General features: G+C 53.4%; 1 protein-coding gene across 5 annotated transcripts; it reads left to right on the top strand.

Moving 5' to 3' along the window:
* Positions 1–3,798: 3,798 nt before the first annotated feature.
* On the top strand, positions 3,799–12,926 carry POMGNT1 (protein O-linked mannose N-acetylglucosaminyltransferase 1 (beta 1,2-)). 5 transcript variants are annotated; one of them, XM_058552301.1, is made up of 22 exons: positions 3,799–3,873; positions 4,338–4,507; positions 5,129–5,243; positions 5,380–5,498; positions 6,155–6,220; positions 6,311–6,424; positions 7,290–7,407; positions 7,601–7,699; positions 7,844–7,971; positions 8,277–8,347; positions 8,577–8,652; positions 8,844–8,927; positions 9,017–9,058; positions 9,269–9,327; positions 9,648–9,720; positions 9,803–9,931; positions 10,015–10,140; positions 11,101–11,165; positions 11,359–11,403; positions 11,641–11,776; positions 12,046–12,155; positions 12,254–12,926. In XM_058552301.1, the coding sequence occupies exons 2-22, from the start codon at positions 4,388–4,390 to the stop codon at positions 12,339–12,341; spliced, it is 1,983 nt and encodes a 660-aa protein (XP_058408284.1). In that variant the 5' UTR covers positions 3,799–3,873; positions 4,338–4,387; the 3' UTR covers positions 12,342–12,926. The 5 variants fall into 5 exon arrangements, with proteins under 5 accessions (XP_058408284.1, XP_058408285.1, XP_058408283.1 ...); XM_058552302.1 differs by lacking the exon at positions 3,799–3,873 and adding an exon at positions 4,045–4,163; XM_058552300.1 differs by lacking the exon at positions 3,799–3,873 and having other exon boundaries at positions 4,045–4,507.
* Positions 12,927–15,056: the final 2,130 nt, after the last annotated feature.

Below are 15,056 nucleotides of genomic sequence, written 5' to 3'. Positions count from 1 at the left end.
AGGGCGCCGTAACGCTCAGAAAAGCCGCGCAGGACACTGTTTGCGTGTGTGTATATATATATATTCGAGTGCTGCGCACGCTGCCTCTGGCCCTGGAATGCGTGCGGCTGGGCGATTCTGGGTTTGGACTTGAAGGAGCCCTCGGAGAGCTGAACGCCTTCTCCCTACCCTGGCACTGAATCCAGCCAGGCACACAGCAGGCGCCCAATAAATGTTTGCTGAATGAAGGCTAAGCATCCTCAGTTAGAGCTATGGGAATTTAAGGAACAGTGATAAAAGAGCTGCAGAGGGTTTTGGAAGGCTTCCTGGAGTAGATGAGCTGGGTCTAAAACAGTGATTAGAATTTAGCTAGTCACTGACACACACGCATACACCCACAGTGTGGCCGCTGAATTTATTTATTTATTTTTTATTTATTTATTTTTTGGGGGAGGAATATCAGCCCTGAGCTAACATCCATGCTAATCCTCCTCTTTTTGTTGACGAAGACCGGCTCTGAGCTAACATCTATTGCCAATCCTCCTCCTTTTTTTTTTCCCCAAAGCCCCAGTAGATAGCTGTATGTCATAGTTGTACATCCTTCTAGTTGCTGTATGTGGGGCGCGGCCTCAGCTGGAGAAGCAGTGCGTGGCTGCGCGCCCGGGATCTGAACCCCGGGCCGCCAGTAGTGGAGCGCACGCACTTAACCGCCAAGCCACGGGCCGGCCCCTGGCCACTGAATTTAGACTAAAGGAGTGGAAAGGAAAGTTCTTCTGGCCAATGAGGAGCAACCAGTATTGAAGCTGAAGAGGTCCACAAGGGCCAGATCATACGTGATCTTGATACTGATGCTTCTTAAGCTTGACTGTGCATATGAATTATCTGAGAATCCTGTTAATATGCAGATTACTGTTCTGTAAATCTGGGGTGAGGCCTGGACTTCTGCATTTTTAACAAGCTCTCAGGCAATGGCCATGCTGCTGGTCCAGGGAACACACTTTGAGCAACAAGGTAATGGAAAATGGTTCTAAGGTGCTTAGATTTTATTCCACAGGTAATGAGGAGCCATGAAAAACTTTTTATGGTTTGGCTTGGTTTTGGATTTTAATCCAAGTAATTCCAGTCCATGGTTACCGAAGGATTTACAATGAAAACATAGTTACCCCTGCCCTATCCTTTCCCACCTCTAGTCCCACTCCCCAGAGGCAACCACTTTTAGCTATTTTTTTCTGGTGTTTATACCTATAACACCACATAGGTTTATACTGTATCACTAGTTCTTCATTTTAAAAATTGTCTACTGACTTCCTATTATGATAAATACAACTTACCTTACTTACACTCCTTACTTCCCTTCTTCCATTGGCCCTATTTATTTCTATCATTATTTTTAGTTCATTCAATGGTTACCTTCGTAATTTTTTTTTTTTTTTTTTTTTTTTTGTGAGGAGATCAGCCCTGAGCTAACATCCGCCAATCCTCCTCTTTTTTTGCTGAGGAAGACGGCCCTGGGCTAACATCTGTGCCTATCTTCCTCCACTTTATATGGGACGCCGCCACAGCATGGCTTACCAAGCAGTGCGTCGGTGCGCGCCCGGGATCCGAACCAGCGAACCCCGGGCCGCCGCAGCGGAGCGCGCGCACTTAACCGCTTGCGCCACCGGGCCGGCCCCTACCTTCGTAATTTTAAGTAATATATTTCTCCTTAACATCTCTTGATTCATGAAAGGGTTTTAAATCAGAGATTGACAAAACAGATTTCCTTTTTTGAAAAATTACTCTGGATTTTGCAAGAAGAAAGGATTGGAGGAGTAAAAATCTGGAGTCAGGGAGAGCAGTTGGAAGGCAAGCAAACGAAAAGGACTGCACCAGGGGCTGGTTGTGAGGTTGGAGAAGAATGACACCAGAATGAAGGACTCTTTAGGGGGTAATATTGACACGATTTGGTGACTAATTACACTCATTTATTTATAGTGGCATTCAATAAATATTTGTTCAAAAAACGACAGATTTCAATAAGTATTATGGAGAGCCTACTATGTGCTAGCCATTGTGTGTGGTGCAGAGAATAAAGTGATGAGCACACAGACGTGGACTGGTTGCTGAACAGAGAAGAGGAATCAAGGGTGACTCCCAGCTGTTTGGCCTGAGGCCATTCACCAAGCAAGGGAGCCCAAGAAGAGGTCCAGGAGTGGGAAGAGATGATTCCAGCAGGAGTCGTGTTGAGTTGGAGGGGCCTGTGAAGATGTCCAGCAGGCAGTTGGACACAGGTCAGCCTGGAGCGCAGGAGAAAGGTTAGGACTGCAGATATGAGTCTAGGAATCAAGAAGGTAACCGAGGTCAGGAGAGGGGATGAGATCTTCAGGGAGACTGAGTTTGAGGAGAGACGAGAGTCAGGGAGGAACACTGAGGGACATCTTTTTCAAATGATAACAAAATGTATTGAGTTTTCTTCTGTTCTAATACGTAGTCATTAGGAAAAATCACCTATTGCCTCAACTCCTAAGACAAGTACTGTTAACATTTTGGGGGATATCATCCCACCATTTAGAAAACAGATGGACTACGGAGAGCTCAGAAAAATCTAACTGGTCTTCTGGCGTCCTGTTTCCTATTAGCACATTCTCCACAAAAAGGTAAAAGTTCTTTTAAATCAGATTATGTTGCTCTCCTGCTTAAAACTGTTCCATGGCTACCTACTTCAAATAAGTGTCACTGTCACCTAGAAACTTCTTAAAGATGCAGCATTCTTCTCTGCCCCAGATTACTGAATCAACTTCTAGGAATGGGGCCCAGCAATCTGTGTTTTTTTTTTGTGAGGAGATGAGCCCTGAGCTAACATCTGCCAATCCTCCTCTTTTTTTTTTTTTTTTTTGCCAAGGAAGACTGGCCCTGGGCTAACATCCATGCCCATCTTCCTCCACTTTATATGGGCGGCTGCCACAGCATGGCTTGACAAGCAGTGCGTCCATGTGCGCCCGGGAGCACACGCACTTAACCGCTTGCGCCACCTGGCCAGCCCCCCAGCAATCTGTGTTTTAACAAGCCCTCCAACAGATTCTGATGCACACTCAAGTTCAAGAACCACTGTGTTAAGCTAACTGCTTTATATGTATTATCTCATGTAACCTTCACATCAACTCTCTAAGTATTACTATGGTGCAGGGGTTAAGAGTGGACTCTGGAGCCAGGCCGCTTGGGTTTGAATTCTAGCTCTCCCAGCTTGGTGACATTGGGCCTCATTAGTAATAGTACCTACCTCATGGGGTTGTTGTGGAATTAAATGAGTTAATATAAGTAAAGTGTTTAAAACTGACTGGCATACAGTCTGCATCATATCAGCACACCCCTATTTCACAGAGAAGGGAACCTACGCCAAGACCTGAAGTGACTTGCCCAAGGTCTAGGTGATTAGCAGAATCAGGTTTTTAATGTCCCTCGGCCTCCAAAGGCCCTGCATGCCCCAGACCTGGGAGAAGCCTCGCCCAAGCAAGGGGCCAGGGTCGCTGTGTCCCAGGCTTGTCGCCCCTCTGACCCCGGAGCGCCGTGGGGTCTGGTCCAAGGCTCTAGGACTCCGACTCGCATCGCTTTGCCATCCGGCAGTGATGGCGGCGGAGAGGCTGCCCTCCCCCAGCAGCCCCCATCCCGCCGCCCGCGAAGCGGCCGCGGCTCCGAGCGCTCGCGGAGTCACGGGCTGCAGACCGCCCGCGCCGCCCTAAGCGCCGCCCGCCGCCCTCTCACCCCGCGGCGGCGGCGGCGGCGGAAGCGGGGAGGCGGGCCGGGCCGCGCCGGGGCGGGGCCGCGAGCGGCATGGAGGAGGCGGAGGCCTCGGCGCGCCGGGCCGAGCCGTGCGGGCCCGAGCGGGGCTCCCGCGAGGCTCGCGGCCCCTGAGCCGTGAGTGCCTCCGGGCGGGGGTCTTGGAGGGGTGACGCGGCCAGGGCAGGTCGCCCGAGTCGTCGGGAGCCCCGAGCCCCGGGAGGAGAAGAGTTGGGTCACGTAGGAGGGGGCGAGGACGGAGGACGGGGAGGGGGGGGTGGGTCGCTGCCCTGTGCCCGCTCTAGGACTGAGAAGGCTGGGTCTTGGGCCTTTTAGGGGCTGGTGAACCTTGAGAGCCGATTATTTGGCCTCCACCGCTGGGACCCTGGGCAACCCTTCAGTTCCCCCAACCCCAAGGGAGTTTCCAGGTAATCTGACCCCTCTGAAGCTTTTCTTTCCAGAGAAGTTGAGCCACTTTCCCCAGGTCACACAGCATGGATGCCTGCAGGGAAGAGTTGTTGGGAGGCCCTCCCTCATCTCCCCAGAAGGCATCAGACTTTGGGAGGAACACCTTACCCCATGTGACCCTTTGGTCCCTTAAGATTCCTGAAGGCATGGGTTGGCCAGGACAGCGGTGACCCCCCAATCCAGCATGGACGACTGGAAGCCCAGCCCCCTCATCAAGCCCTTTGGGGCTCGAAAGAAGCGGAGCTGGTATCTTACCTGGAAGTATAAACTGACCAACCAGCGGGCCCTGCGGAGATTCTGTCAGGTACAGAGATGTCCCATACCTCCCCGGGGGCTGCCTCCCAGCTTTACCCCAGCCTAGACTGTGGGCACTGGGACCTACCTTGGCTGCCCCCACCCTGGAAAGGGACAGCAGGTTCCTAGAGGGAAACCTCTTTGTGCCATGTTCCTATCAGGTAGCGGTTTAGCCCCAGAGTTCTGGAATCAGAACCCAAGTACAACCTCCCAGGCTTCTGACAAACCTGAAGTCGGATCAGGAAGGCTTTGCCCAGGGGCACACACCTGTCAGGCAGTCAGGGCTAGGACCCAGGGCTCTGATCCCCAGCTTGGTTCTCTGGGACTGGCTCCATCTCTAGGAACTAATTGTGGAGGGGACCAGGGAAATCAAGGCCTCAAATGGAAGACTACAGGAGCTCTGGGTAGGGAGGGCCCTGATGAAGTGGGAAGGGTCAGGGGAGTTTCCCTGGAGGAGGTGGTCATGAAACTGGACCCTGGTTGAGGGAGTAGAGCTGGGCAGACATAGGGAGCAGAGACAGGCCCCAGGTTCTCCCTGTGTCCTCACTACAGCCGGGGCCCTCCTTTCAGAAAGACCCTCGATGAGCTGGAGGAGGTGCCTGTCTTTAGTCGTGCCCACCCCTCCCCTCAGACAGGGGCCGTGCTTTTCCTACTCGTGACCGTCATTGTCAATATCAAGTTGATCCTGGACACGCGGCGAGCCATCAGCGAGGCCAACGAAGACCCAGAGCCAGAGCAAGACTATGGTGGGGCCAGGCTGAAGATGCTCGGGTTGGTGGGGAGGGGGGTGTCTCTTGAGATCTCATGGCTGAAATGGCAGGCAGATCCCAAGAGGTGAGACTCTGCTGGAGAGACTTTCCATGACCTGTCGCACGCCCGCAGATGAGGCCCTGGGCCGATTGGAGCCTCCCCGGCGCAGAGGCAGCGGTCCCCAACGGGTCCTGGATGTGGAGGTGTACTCGAGCCGCAGCAAAGTATACGTGGCAGTGGATGGCACCACGGTGAGTGGGCCAGTGTCTGGTGTGTAGTCACTCTGTTCTATGTAGGGCGTGGTCCACTGGCTCTGGGGTCACTGCCTGAGTGGGAACTGCACCTCTGCCAGTTTCTAGCTGTGTGACTTTGGAGGCCTTAGTTCCTCATCTGTGGACTATGACTAATGATTTCTACTTGTGAGGATTAAATGAAAATCCTGTGAAATGTCTTAGATGTAGTGGGATATTATCAAAAGTGATCATTAGTATTAGTAGGCAGTTAATTAATTGATTTATTTATTTCATAACTACTTCCTGGTCCTTTCTTTGGCCTCAGCCTTGTGCCACACTCTGGAGACCTAGAGGTAATCAGACCTGGCCCTACTTTGAGGGGCTCAGTCTGATGGATTGTAATATCTCCAGCATGAGAGAGGAACAGTCAAGGGCTCTCAGAGCCATGAAAGCCATGAGGGGAGACTTGTAGAAAGATGTGGTCTCTTTTGCTGAGAGTGCTATGGAGGCTTCTTGGAAGAGGTGGCCTTCAAGCAAGGCTAGAAGAGAACTGTGTGAACAGAGGCATAGGCAGGAGGGGAGGTTTCATGCAGCTGGTTTTCTAAGTGCCCATAGGACAGAGAGGCCTTGAATGCCAAAGTAAAGAGCTGGACTTTTTCTCTGCCATCCTGTAGGTACTGGAGGACGAGGCCCGGGAGCAAGGCCGGGGCATCCATGTCATCGTCCTCAACCAGGCTACGGTGAGGTTCTAGGGGTGGAGGACCTGGAGGGCCAAAGCTGAGCCCTCCTTGCTGATGACACTAACTCACGAGAGTTGTGTCCCCTGCCAGGGCCATGTGATGGCAAAGCGTGTGTTTGACACGTACTCACCTCATGAGGATGAGGCCATGGTGCTGTTCCTCAACATGGTGGCACCTGGCCGAGTGCTCATCTGCACCGTCAAGGTCAGTGCCTCTGCCCTGGCCACATCCCCCCCTACACCCCCAGCTCCAACCCTGCTCGTGGCCCTGGGTTCTCTGCCTCTAATATGGCTTAGTGGGAAGAGCCTCTGGAGGAAGGTGACTCAGGTTCCAGTCCTAGCCTTGTCATTTTATTAATTCAGCAGATAGTTATTGAGCACCTACTGTGTGCCAGGCACTGCTCTGGGTGCTGGGAATACAATGGGAGGCAAGACAGAGTCCCCACCCTATGGAGCTTCCTCCAGCAGGGCAAGATCAGCAAAAACCAGCCAAATAAGTAAATGTAGAATGTTAGGAAATGATAACTCACATTATAAGAAGAAAATGAAGCAAGGGACACAGAGTGATGGAGGATGCATTTTAGGAAGAGAAGTCCTCTGTAAGGAAATGACATGTGAACAGAAAGCTGGAGGAAGTGAGGAATGAGCCTGGCGAATGTCTGGAGGAAGAGCATTCTAGATAGAAAGAGTGGCAAGTGCAGAGGCCTCGAAGTGGGAAGATGCTTGGCCTGCTTGAGAGAACAGCAAGGATGCCAGTGGAGCTGGGGCGAGTAAAGGAGGGGAGGAGAAGAGTGGTGGGAAAGGCGGCAGAGAGGTAGCAGGGACGGGTGTAGATTGTGTGGGATGCTGGTAAGGACTTAGTAGCCTGGAGACCTTGGGTAATTCTCAGAATCTTGCTAAGCCTTCAGTTTTCTTACCTGTGAAATGATAGTAACCACAGAGGGTTGTTGTGATAATTTAATGAGCTAATTTAAGTAAAAGGTTTCACATGATGCTTGACACAGCGCTCCATGAGGCCAGGTCTCCTGGAACCATGCCAGTCAGGCTGACCACCTTCTCTGGTCTCCCAGGACGAGGGCTCCTTCCACCTTAAGGACACGGCCAAGGCTCTGCTGAGGAGCCTGGGCAGCCAGGCCGGCCCTGCCCTGGGCTGGAGGGACACCTGGGCCTTCGTGGGACGAAAAGGAGGTGCCAGCACCACAGGCCATCTACCCTGTAGTGTCAAGGGCCTGGGAGGAGCAGAACCCCAGGAGATGGGGTGGGGTGGGGGGCAAATAGGAGCCAGTGGTGGTGGGTTGGATGAAAGTGGGCAGGGAGATGGGAAGAAGTTTCAAAACTGGAGGCTGGGCCCCCATTGCCCCTCATTCCTGCCCCCTGCCAGGTCCTGTCCTTGGGGAGAAACATTCTAAGTCACCTGCCCTCTCCTCCTGGGGGGACCCAGTCCTGCTGAAGACAGATGTGCCCCTGAGCTCGGCTGAAGGTTGGGTTAATGGGGACTGGGGATGGGCATTTGGGCTCTCTTTATGGAGCTTTATTCTTTTGACTGGATGCCTGGGACTCTCCAAACCACACCGGCCTCGTGCCCCCCTCATGCCTCATCCTGTTGACCCCATCCCTCCCTCAGAAGCAGAGTGTCACTGGGCAGACACAGAGTTGAACCGTCGCCGCCGGCGCTTCTGCAGCAAAGTTGAGGGCTATGGGAGTGTATGCAGCTGCAAGGACCCCACCCCCATCGAGTTCAGCCCTGACCCAGTGAGTGGGGCCTTAGGCAGTGAGGCTGGGATTCCTTACCCCATCCTGGGAGGGAACCAGGAGCTGAAGGTTTATACTGAGCTCTGAAAGACAGAGGGCATCCTGGTTGGTGGGAAGGGGCAGGCCATGTGAGCAAAGGCCTGGAGTTGGAATTGGGCTGAGAGTAAGGGGCCAGGACAGGGAAGACTCTCTGCCTTTTCCTTTTCTGCTCAGGAGTCCCCCTGCCCCCAGAGAACTCTTCCCTAGGTGGGGATCCCAGTTTGAAGAGAGAGTGAGGCAAGAGCTAAAAGCTATTTCTCCCTCAGCTCCCAGACAATAAGGTTCTCAATGTTCCTGTGGCTGTCATTGCAGGGAACCGGCCCAATTACCTGTACAGGTGAGCCTGGGAGTGGGCTATATCCAGCACTCAACAGGAGGGTGCTTAGTGGGTGGGAACCCCAGCTCATCTGCCTGCAGAAGGAACTCTTGAAGTGGGTGGAAAGACAAGAGATTCTAGGTGCATTCATCCATGTGGGTGAACATGGAGAATCTGGGCCCATCCATAAGCATAGGGGAGCCCTGAGTATTGGGGACAAAGAAGCCTAACCCATCCCTGGGCTCCCCAGGATGCTGCGCTCTCTGCTGTCGGCCCAAGGAGTGTCTCCCCAGATGATAACAGTTTTCATCGATGGCTACTATGAGGTGAGTAGGGCTTGGGGGCTTTGGGCAGAGCAGAGCACAAGGCTGCGGGTGCAGAGTAGCAGTGATCACCGAGGACTGGCAAGAAAGACAGCCCAGGCGAGGGCTGTGAAATGTGAAGGGCTTGGCATGGCAGAGCCTGCAGAGGTGGGCAGGGGAAGGTGGCTCATATGACTGGTGGCCATGCCCCGCAGGAGCCGATGGATGTGGTGGCGCTGTTTGGTCTGAGGGGCATCCAGCACACCCCCATCAGCATCAAGAATGCGCGCGTGTCTCAGGTACTGCCTAGGCAGGGAGGGAAGGGGCAGACGCCTGGCCCCACCGTCCACCGCAAAGCTCATGTGCCCTATTTCCACTCCCCACCCAGCACTACAAGGCCAGTCTCACTGCCACTTTCAACCTGTTTCCGGTGAGTAGTAGGGACAAAACTCGTGGGCCTAGGGAGGGGAAACATGGGCATAAAGTCTGGTCCTATTATGTAGCAAGCTACTCCCCTCTCTGGGTCTCATCCTCCTGATCTGGAAAATGGGGGTAGTGCTGCCTGAGAGGTGGGATGGGGGTGGAGGAGACAGGATGGGAAAGGCCCCCTTGGGATCATGTTGTCCCTCTCCCCCTGCAGGAAGCCAAGTTTGCTGTGGTTCTAGAAGAGGACCTGGACATTGCTGTGGATTTTTTCAGGTAAGGGGAGTGCCCGTCCATGCAGCTCCTGTAAGCTGCATGGGCCTCCTTGCTTGACTGGATCTCTAGGGAAGAAGGCAGTGAGGTGTTTTGGAGAGCTTTCTGGAGGGGGCAAGCTCAAAAGTGGGGAAAAAGCCTGAGCAAAGGTAGGATGGCAGGTGTTGGGGCTGGAGTAGAGAGTAGAAATGATGAATGGAGACAACCGGGATTTGGGGGGAGGGGGAAGGAGGTGTGACTCCCATCTCCAGCTCTTCCAGCATCACAGTGTGACTAGGTTTGTCCTTGCCCCTCCCTGAACCCTTGGACCCTGCCTCTCTCAGTTTCTTGAGCCAGTCCATCCACCTGCTGGAGGAGGATGACAGCCTATACTGTATCTCTGCCTGGAATGACCAGGTAGGCTGAGTGGCCAGTGTTCAGCTGGGGAATTTGGAGAGGCACCAAGCTAATACTTCCCACCATGGTCCCCTATCCGTAGGGGTATGAACACACTGCTGAGGACCCAGCGCTGCTCTACCGTGTGGAGACCATGCCTGGGCTGGGCTGGGTGCTCAGGAAGTCCTTGTACAAGGAAGAGCTTGAGCCCAAGTGGCCCACACCCGAAAAGGTGCCCTGGCAGGGTAGGGTGAGTGGGCTGGTGTCCCTGCTAGCTCGGAACCTCTTCACCTTCATCATCTTCCATGCCCCCAGCTCTGGGACTGGGACATGTGGATGCGGATGCCTGAACAACGCCGAGGCCGAGAGTGCATCATCCCTGACGTTTCCCGATCCTACCACTTCGGTATCGTCGGCCTCAACATGAATGGCTACTTCCATGTGAGTGGGAGACAGGGGACTTGGGGAGGGGACACAGTATGGTAGGTAGGACAAGAACATGGACTCTGGATCCAGCCCAGCTCTGCCACTTACTAGCCATGTAACCCGGAAATGACTTATCCTCTTTTGCCTCAGTTTCTTTATTTGTAAAATGAGGATAAGAATACTCCTGCTTCATATGGGTTGTGAGGTTATGAGGTTTAAATGAGTTAATAGATGTAAAATATTACATATTTTGAACTGTAAGCGTTATATAAGGGTTAGCTGGTATTATTTTTCTTATTACTATTCTTAGCTCTAGACTGTGGGTGTGGGGAGGGTATTTCTGCCACCACACATTTATCCAGCCCTGCAAGCTCTGCCCTCTTCTGTCCTTGCAAGCGCTGAGGCCTAAGCTTCAGCCTGAGGTGAACAGGGACGTACCCCGGCCTCCACCCACTACCTGGCTGTGTCCAAAGGGCCACTCGCCAGTTATAGGAAGGGAGGCCTTGAAATAGCCCAGCCCGCAGGAATGGACAGCTTCCAGCTTAGAACCTCCTATAAGCCAGAAGGGCCCTCAGAGGCTGACTAATACAAGACCCCTGCTCATCTCCCAGAGAGGGGCAGGTATTTACCTGAGGTCACTCTCAGTATCTTAGTCACAGAAGTTTCCTCCTTCCTAGCCCAGCTGTTCCTTTGCCTACCACCCCCTGCAGAGCATGTTCCTGGGGGACTAGGTCAGGGATCAGTAGTATGAGCTGCCGGTGTGGGCATGAGCTCTCTGGCAGTGGTGGAGCCCAAATTAAAGCTAGTAAGAGCCTGCCAAGGATGCTGCAGAGAGGCTGAGGAATATAGGAGGAAATTAAAGGGACTTTTATCGGTCCAGGATAAAAGTGGGCCTTGTGGATATGTGGTGGGTCAGTGGGCAGATGTGAGCCAGACAATGTAAGGCCCTGATTTTCACCCTCACACCCGCTCCAGGAGGCCTACTTCAAGAAGCACAAGTTCAACACGGTTCCAGGTGTCCAGCTCAGGAACGTGGACAGGTGGGGGCTGGAGACAGGGCAAAGGGAAAGATATCTAGGAGCCTTGATGACGTACCTGACACTGCCTTCCAACCCTGGGGCCTGTGTGTTTACCCCAGCCCTGCTGCCCCCCAGTTCCTATGTGACCCCTTGCCCTGCCCCTGAGACCTGAGGGGCTATCTCCTCCCCTGACCCGTTTCTCCTTCCCCTTCAGTCTGAAGAAGGAAGCTTATGAAGTGGAAGTTCACAGGCTGCTCAGGTATGGCCTAGGGCAGTAGGGGGGTGTGGCAGGGAGTGAGGAGGAATCAGATACTGGGAGTCTTGGCCCCGTCATTTGTGGGGCCCACTGCAAAATGAAAATCAGGGCTCCTTGTTCAAAAATTATTGAGAATTTCAAGACAGCAACAGCAGAGCATTAAACTAAACATGAGGCTTTGTGTGACACACCCATGAGGCTGGCCCTGTCTTGACCTTTCTCCCCCACCCACTGCTGCAGTGAAGCTGAGGTTCTGGACCACAGCAAGAACCCTTGTGAAGACTCTTTTCTGCCAGACACAGAGGGCCACACCTATGTGGCCTTTATCCGAATGGAGAAAGATGATGACTTCACAACCTGGACACAGCTTGCCAAGGTACCCCAATACCATACCTCCTCCAGGAGTACCCCTCCCCCCAAGATATAGGAAGCCTTTGTTCTGGAATCTTCTACCTCAGAACTTTCTCTTCATACTCTCAGAACCATTCTTCCAACTTCCTTGTCCAAATCCATATTCTAGAAGATGCTACCTTCTGCAAATTGAGGAGGCTGTTGAGAAGGGGTGGGAGCTGGGCCAAGGATCCTCAGCGGCCCCTCCCCACAGCTCTCCAAGCCATGCCTCTCCCCTTACCCCACCCCTACCAGTGCCTCCATATCTGGGACCTGGATGTGCGTGGCAACCACCGGGGCCTGTGGAGATTGTTTCGGAAGAAGAACCACTTCCTAGTGGTGGGGGTCCCAGCCTCCCCTTACTCGTGAGTGATTCTTTTCTGCCTTGGGGAATAGGAAACTAGTGGGATTAGGGGACATCGCTATGACCTCTTCCCTATACGTTTTCATGTTATCTTCCCAGGATGAAGAAGCCACCATCAATCACCCCAGTTTTCCTGGAGCCACCCCCAAAAGAGGAGGGAGCCCCAGGAGCTGTGGAACAGACGTGAGACCTCCTTCAGGACTCTGCAGGGCTGGGTACTGTGTACCCCCCAGGCAGGCTAGCCCTTCACCCCATCCTGTAGGATTTTGTAGACACTGGCAGGGGCTGGGGCTGGTTTGTTTTTAACGTGAGACTTAATTACTAATTCCAATGGGAGGGTTCCCCTGCTCCAACACCCCTGTTCCTGAGTTGGAGGTCTATTTATTTACTTCCTTGTTGGGAAAGGGTAGGACAGTACCTGGAATCATTGCGATCCTAGGCAGCTGATCCTGCCCTTTGTACACTCCCTCCTCCCGGGCCTGGCTCAGAATCTAGCCTATTTATTGACTGTCCTGAAAGCCCTGGAAACAGGCTGAAGCCTGGAGGGCCTTGACTCCTTTCTGGACTGGGGTGCTGCCCTGAGGGTGGGGCTGCCTCTGACTCAGGAAACTGCTGTGCCCAACCCATGGACAGGCCCAGTTGGGGCCCGCCTGCTGATGTAGACCCCCTCAGAGACCCTCAGACACTGAACCAGGCCTCTTCTCAGCCCCCTCTTTGTCCACGTTTCCAAAGCTGGATAAAGTGGTCATTGATTAAAAAAAGAGAAAACCTCTGGGGATGTGTCTTGTGATTTTGTGTGTGTGTGTGTGTGTGTGTGTGTGTGTGTGTGAGAGAGAGAGAGAGAGAGAGAGAGAGATGGGTGGGAGAAAGAATGGTCCAGATGGATGGTGAGTTTTCCTTAGTGTCTGCTGCAGGGTTTATCTTCCATTTGGGACCATTTGGCCACCAGGGGATGCCCAAGTCTCAACTCCAAGGTTTTCCCTAGGCTCCACCCTAGGACAGCTGAGCTTGACCTTAGCCCCACGCTACTTGGGGCTGAGCTTGGAGCAGCCACTCCTGCCCCATACCCACTCTTTAACTGTAAGACTGTTTCCTGCCTAGCTTGTCTGGTCCAGGCACCTGTCCCCAGAGATGGAGCAAGAGAGAGCAAAAAGGGATACTTGGGGGTGGGGGAGGTGAAGGGAGAGCAGGTGAATATAGTGGGGGTGGGAAAGAAGTGGGTGAGATGGGACTGGACGGGCATCATTCAGGAGGCTAGGAGTGGGCTGCAGATGGAGACATAGGAGCAAGATGTCTGTGGCTCTTGGGACACCTTGTATGCAGAATTCCATATCTGGGCATTTTTCTAGAGAAAAGCCATTGTTTTCATCAGATTCTTACCCAGCCAGTGACCCAAAAAGCTTAGGAAGATCTGAGTTAGTCAGTCATAGAAGCACCAGAAAATGGACGGGATTGTCCAGAGAAAGTGGATGAGATCGACCAAGGCAAGGGCCATGACATTTAAGGGATCTGTGAAGGACTTAGAATCAGGAGGGTGAGTGTAGAACTCCTCTTCAGAAGAGGTCTGCCTTCAGGGCCTTCTGAGGTGAGCCTGGTGAGCTCCTAATAAAGAGCCTTGGCCAGGGAGGCAGGAGCTGACTGGAACTCCTGCCCTTTCTCCGGTTCTCTGTCCCTGCCTCCCTGACCGGTCCCTGGAGCCCAGCTCAGCGATGGCACCGGTAGTGTGTGGCTTGGATGTTTCTCGCCACCCTGACGCCTTCAGTGTTTGCTGGAGCTAGAGATAATGCTTGAGGTACCACAACAGCCAGGTTGGGGAGCAGTTAGCTTATAATGAGGTGGAGCCCCGCCCTGGGCAAACAAATACCTTGCAGCCTCCATATAGGCATCTGGGGGAGGGGTAGTGTGTAAGAGGCCAGGTAAGGGGCTGAAGGATGGACGGGGGCTAATTGCTCTCGCTGCCTGGCCCCGCAGCAGGCTCCTGACCTGGGCCTCAGACTAGCTCCCAGGCACTGTGTGGTGGCCAGGTCACTGTTCCTTTTTGGGCTCAGCAAGGGGTGATAGTTCTGGGCCGCGGTAGAAAAGCCCGGGAAGAGGGATCCAGGGGTCAAAGGGAAGCAAGGAGGAGGACCATTTTGCCAGGCTGGGCTGTGTCTGGAAGCAGACACCACATCCTCCGGCCATAGCCTCCCTCTTTAGTGCTGTCACTCCTGGCTCAGCAGCAATCAGATCGATGTCTGGGACATTCTGGCCTTCAAGTCAATCTGTTGCCATGTCAGCCAGGATCCCACCAAGCTCTGCAGTCACACGGCCTGGGCCCAAATCCAGGCTCAGCTCTTCACGGAATGTTGTGGGCCTAGAACAAGTCATTTGGCCTTTCTAGGCCCAGTTTCTGGAGCAGGGGGTGGTTAAAACAAAATAAGAGACCAGATCTGTAGAGCACCAGGCAGCCCAAGACCAAGAATAAAGGAAGTTCTTTCTGAAGTCTCCAAAGCAGGGACAGGTGTTGGGCTTAGCCTGCGTGGGAAGGGTAGGCAGATTGGATCCTCCGGTGGGGGCTTCTGGGGGGCTTCTCAGAGCCTGAGGAGTGACCATCTCCCATTGCCCTGGCAATATTTCTGATCTCCCCGCCCCCACTTGGGCGCAAGCTTGTTATTTTCATAGCTTTCCAGTCCAGTGCCCCCACCCAGGAGGGGGTAAAGTTTAGGCCAAAGTCCTCCCACATTATAGGAAGGCAAACTGACCAAGCCCCTACCTCCTCCCTCAGTGCCCTCTTGGCCATCCTATTAGGCTCCCTCCCAGGCCTGGAATCCAAATAAAGGGGAGAAATCGCTACCCACCTCCACCTGACTTCCCTTCTGCTACCTTTCCAGGGGCCTTCTGAGTTGCCAGCCCCATAGGAATC

Source organism: Diceros bicornis, chromosome 13 (genome assembly GCF_020826845.1).
Source record: "Diceros bicornis minor isolate mBicDic1 chromosome 13, mDicBic1.mat.cur, whole genome shotgun sequence".
NCBI lineage: Eukaryota > Metazoa > Chordata > Mammalia > Perissodactyla > Rhinocerotidae > Diceros > Diceros bicornis.
Note: the sequence above shows the minus strand (reverse complement) of the source record. Positions and strands in the feature narration are given on the sequence as shown.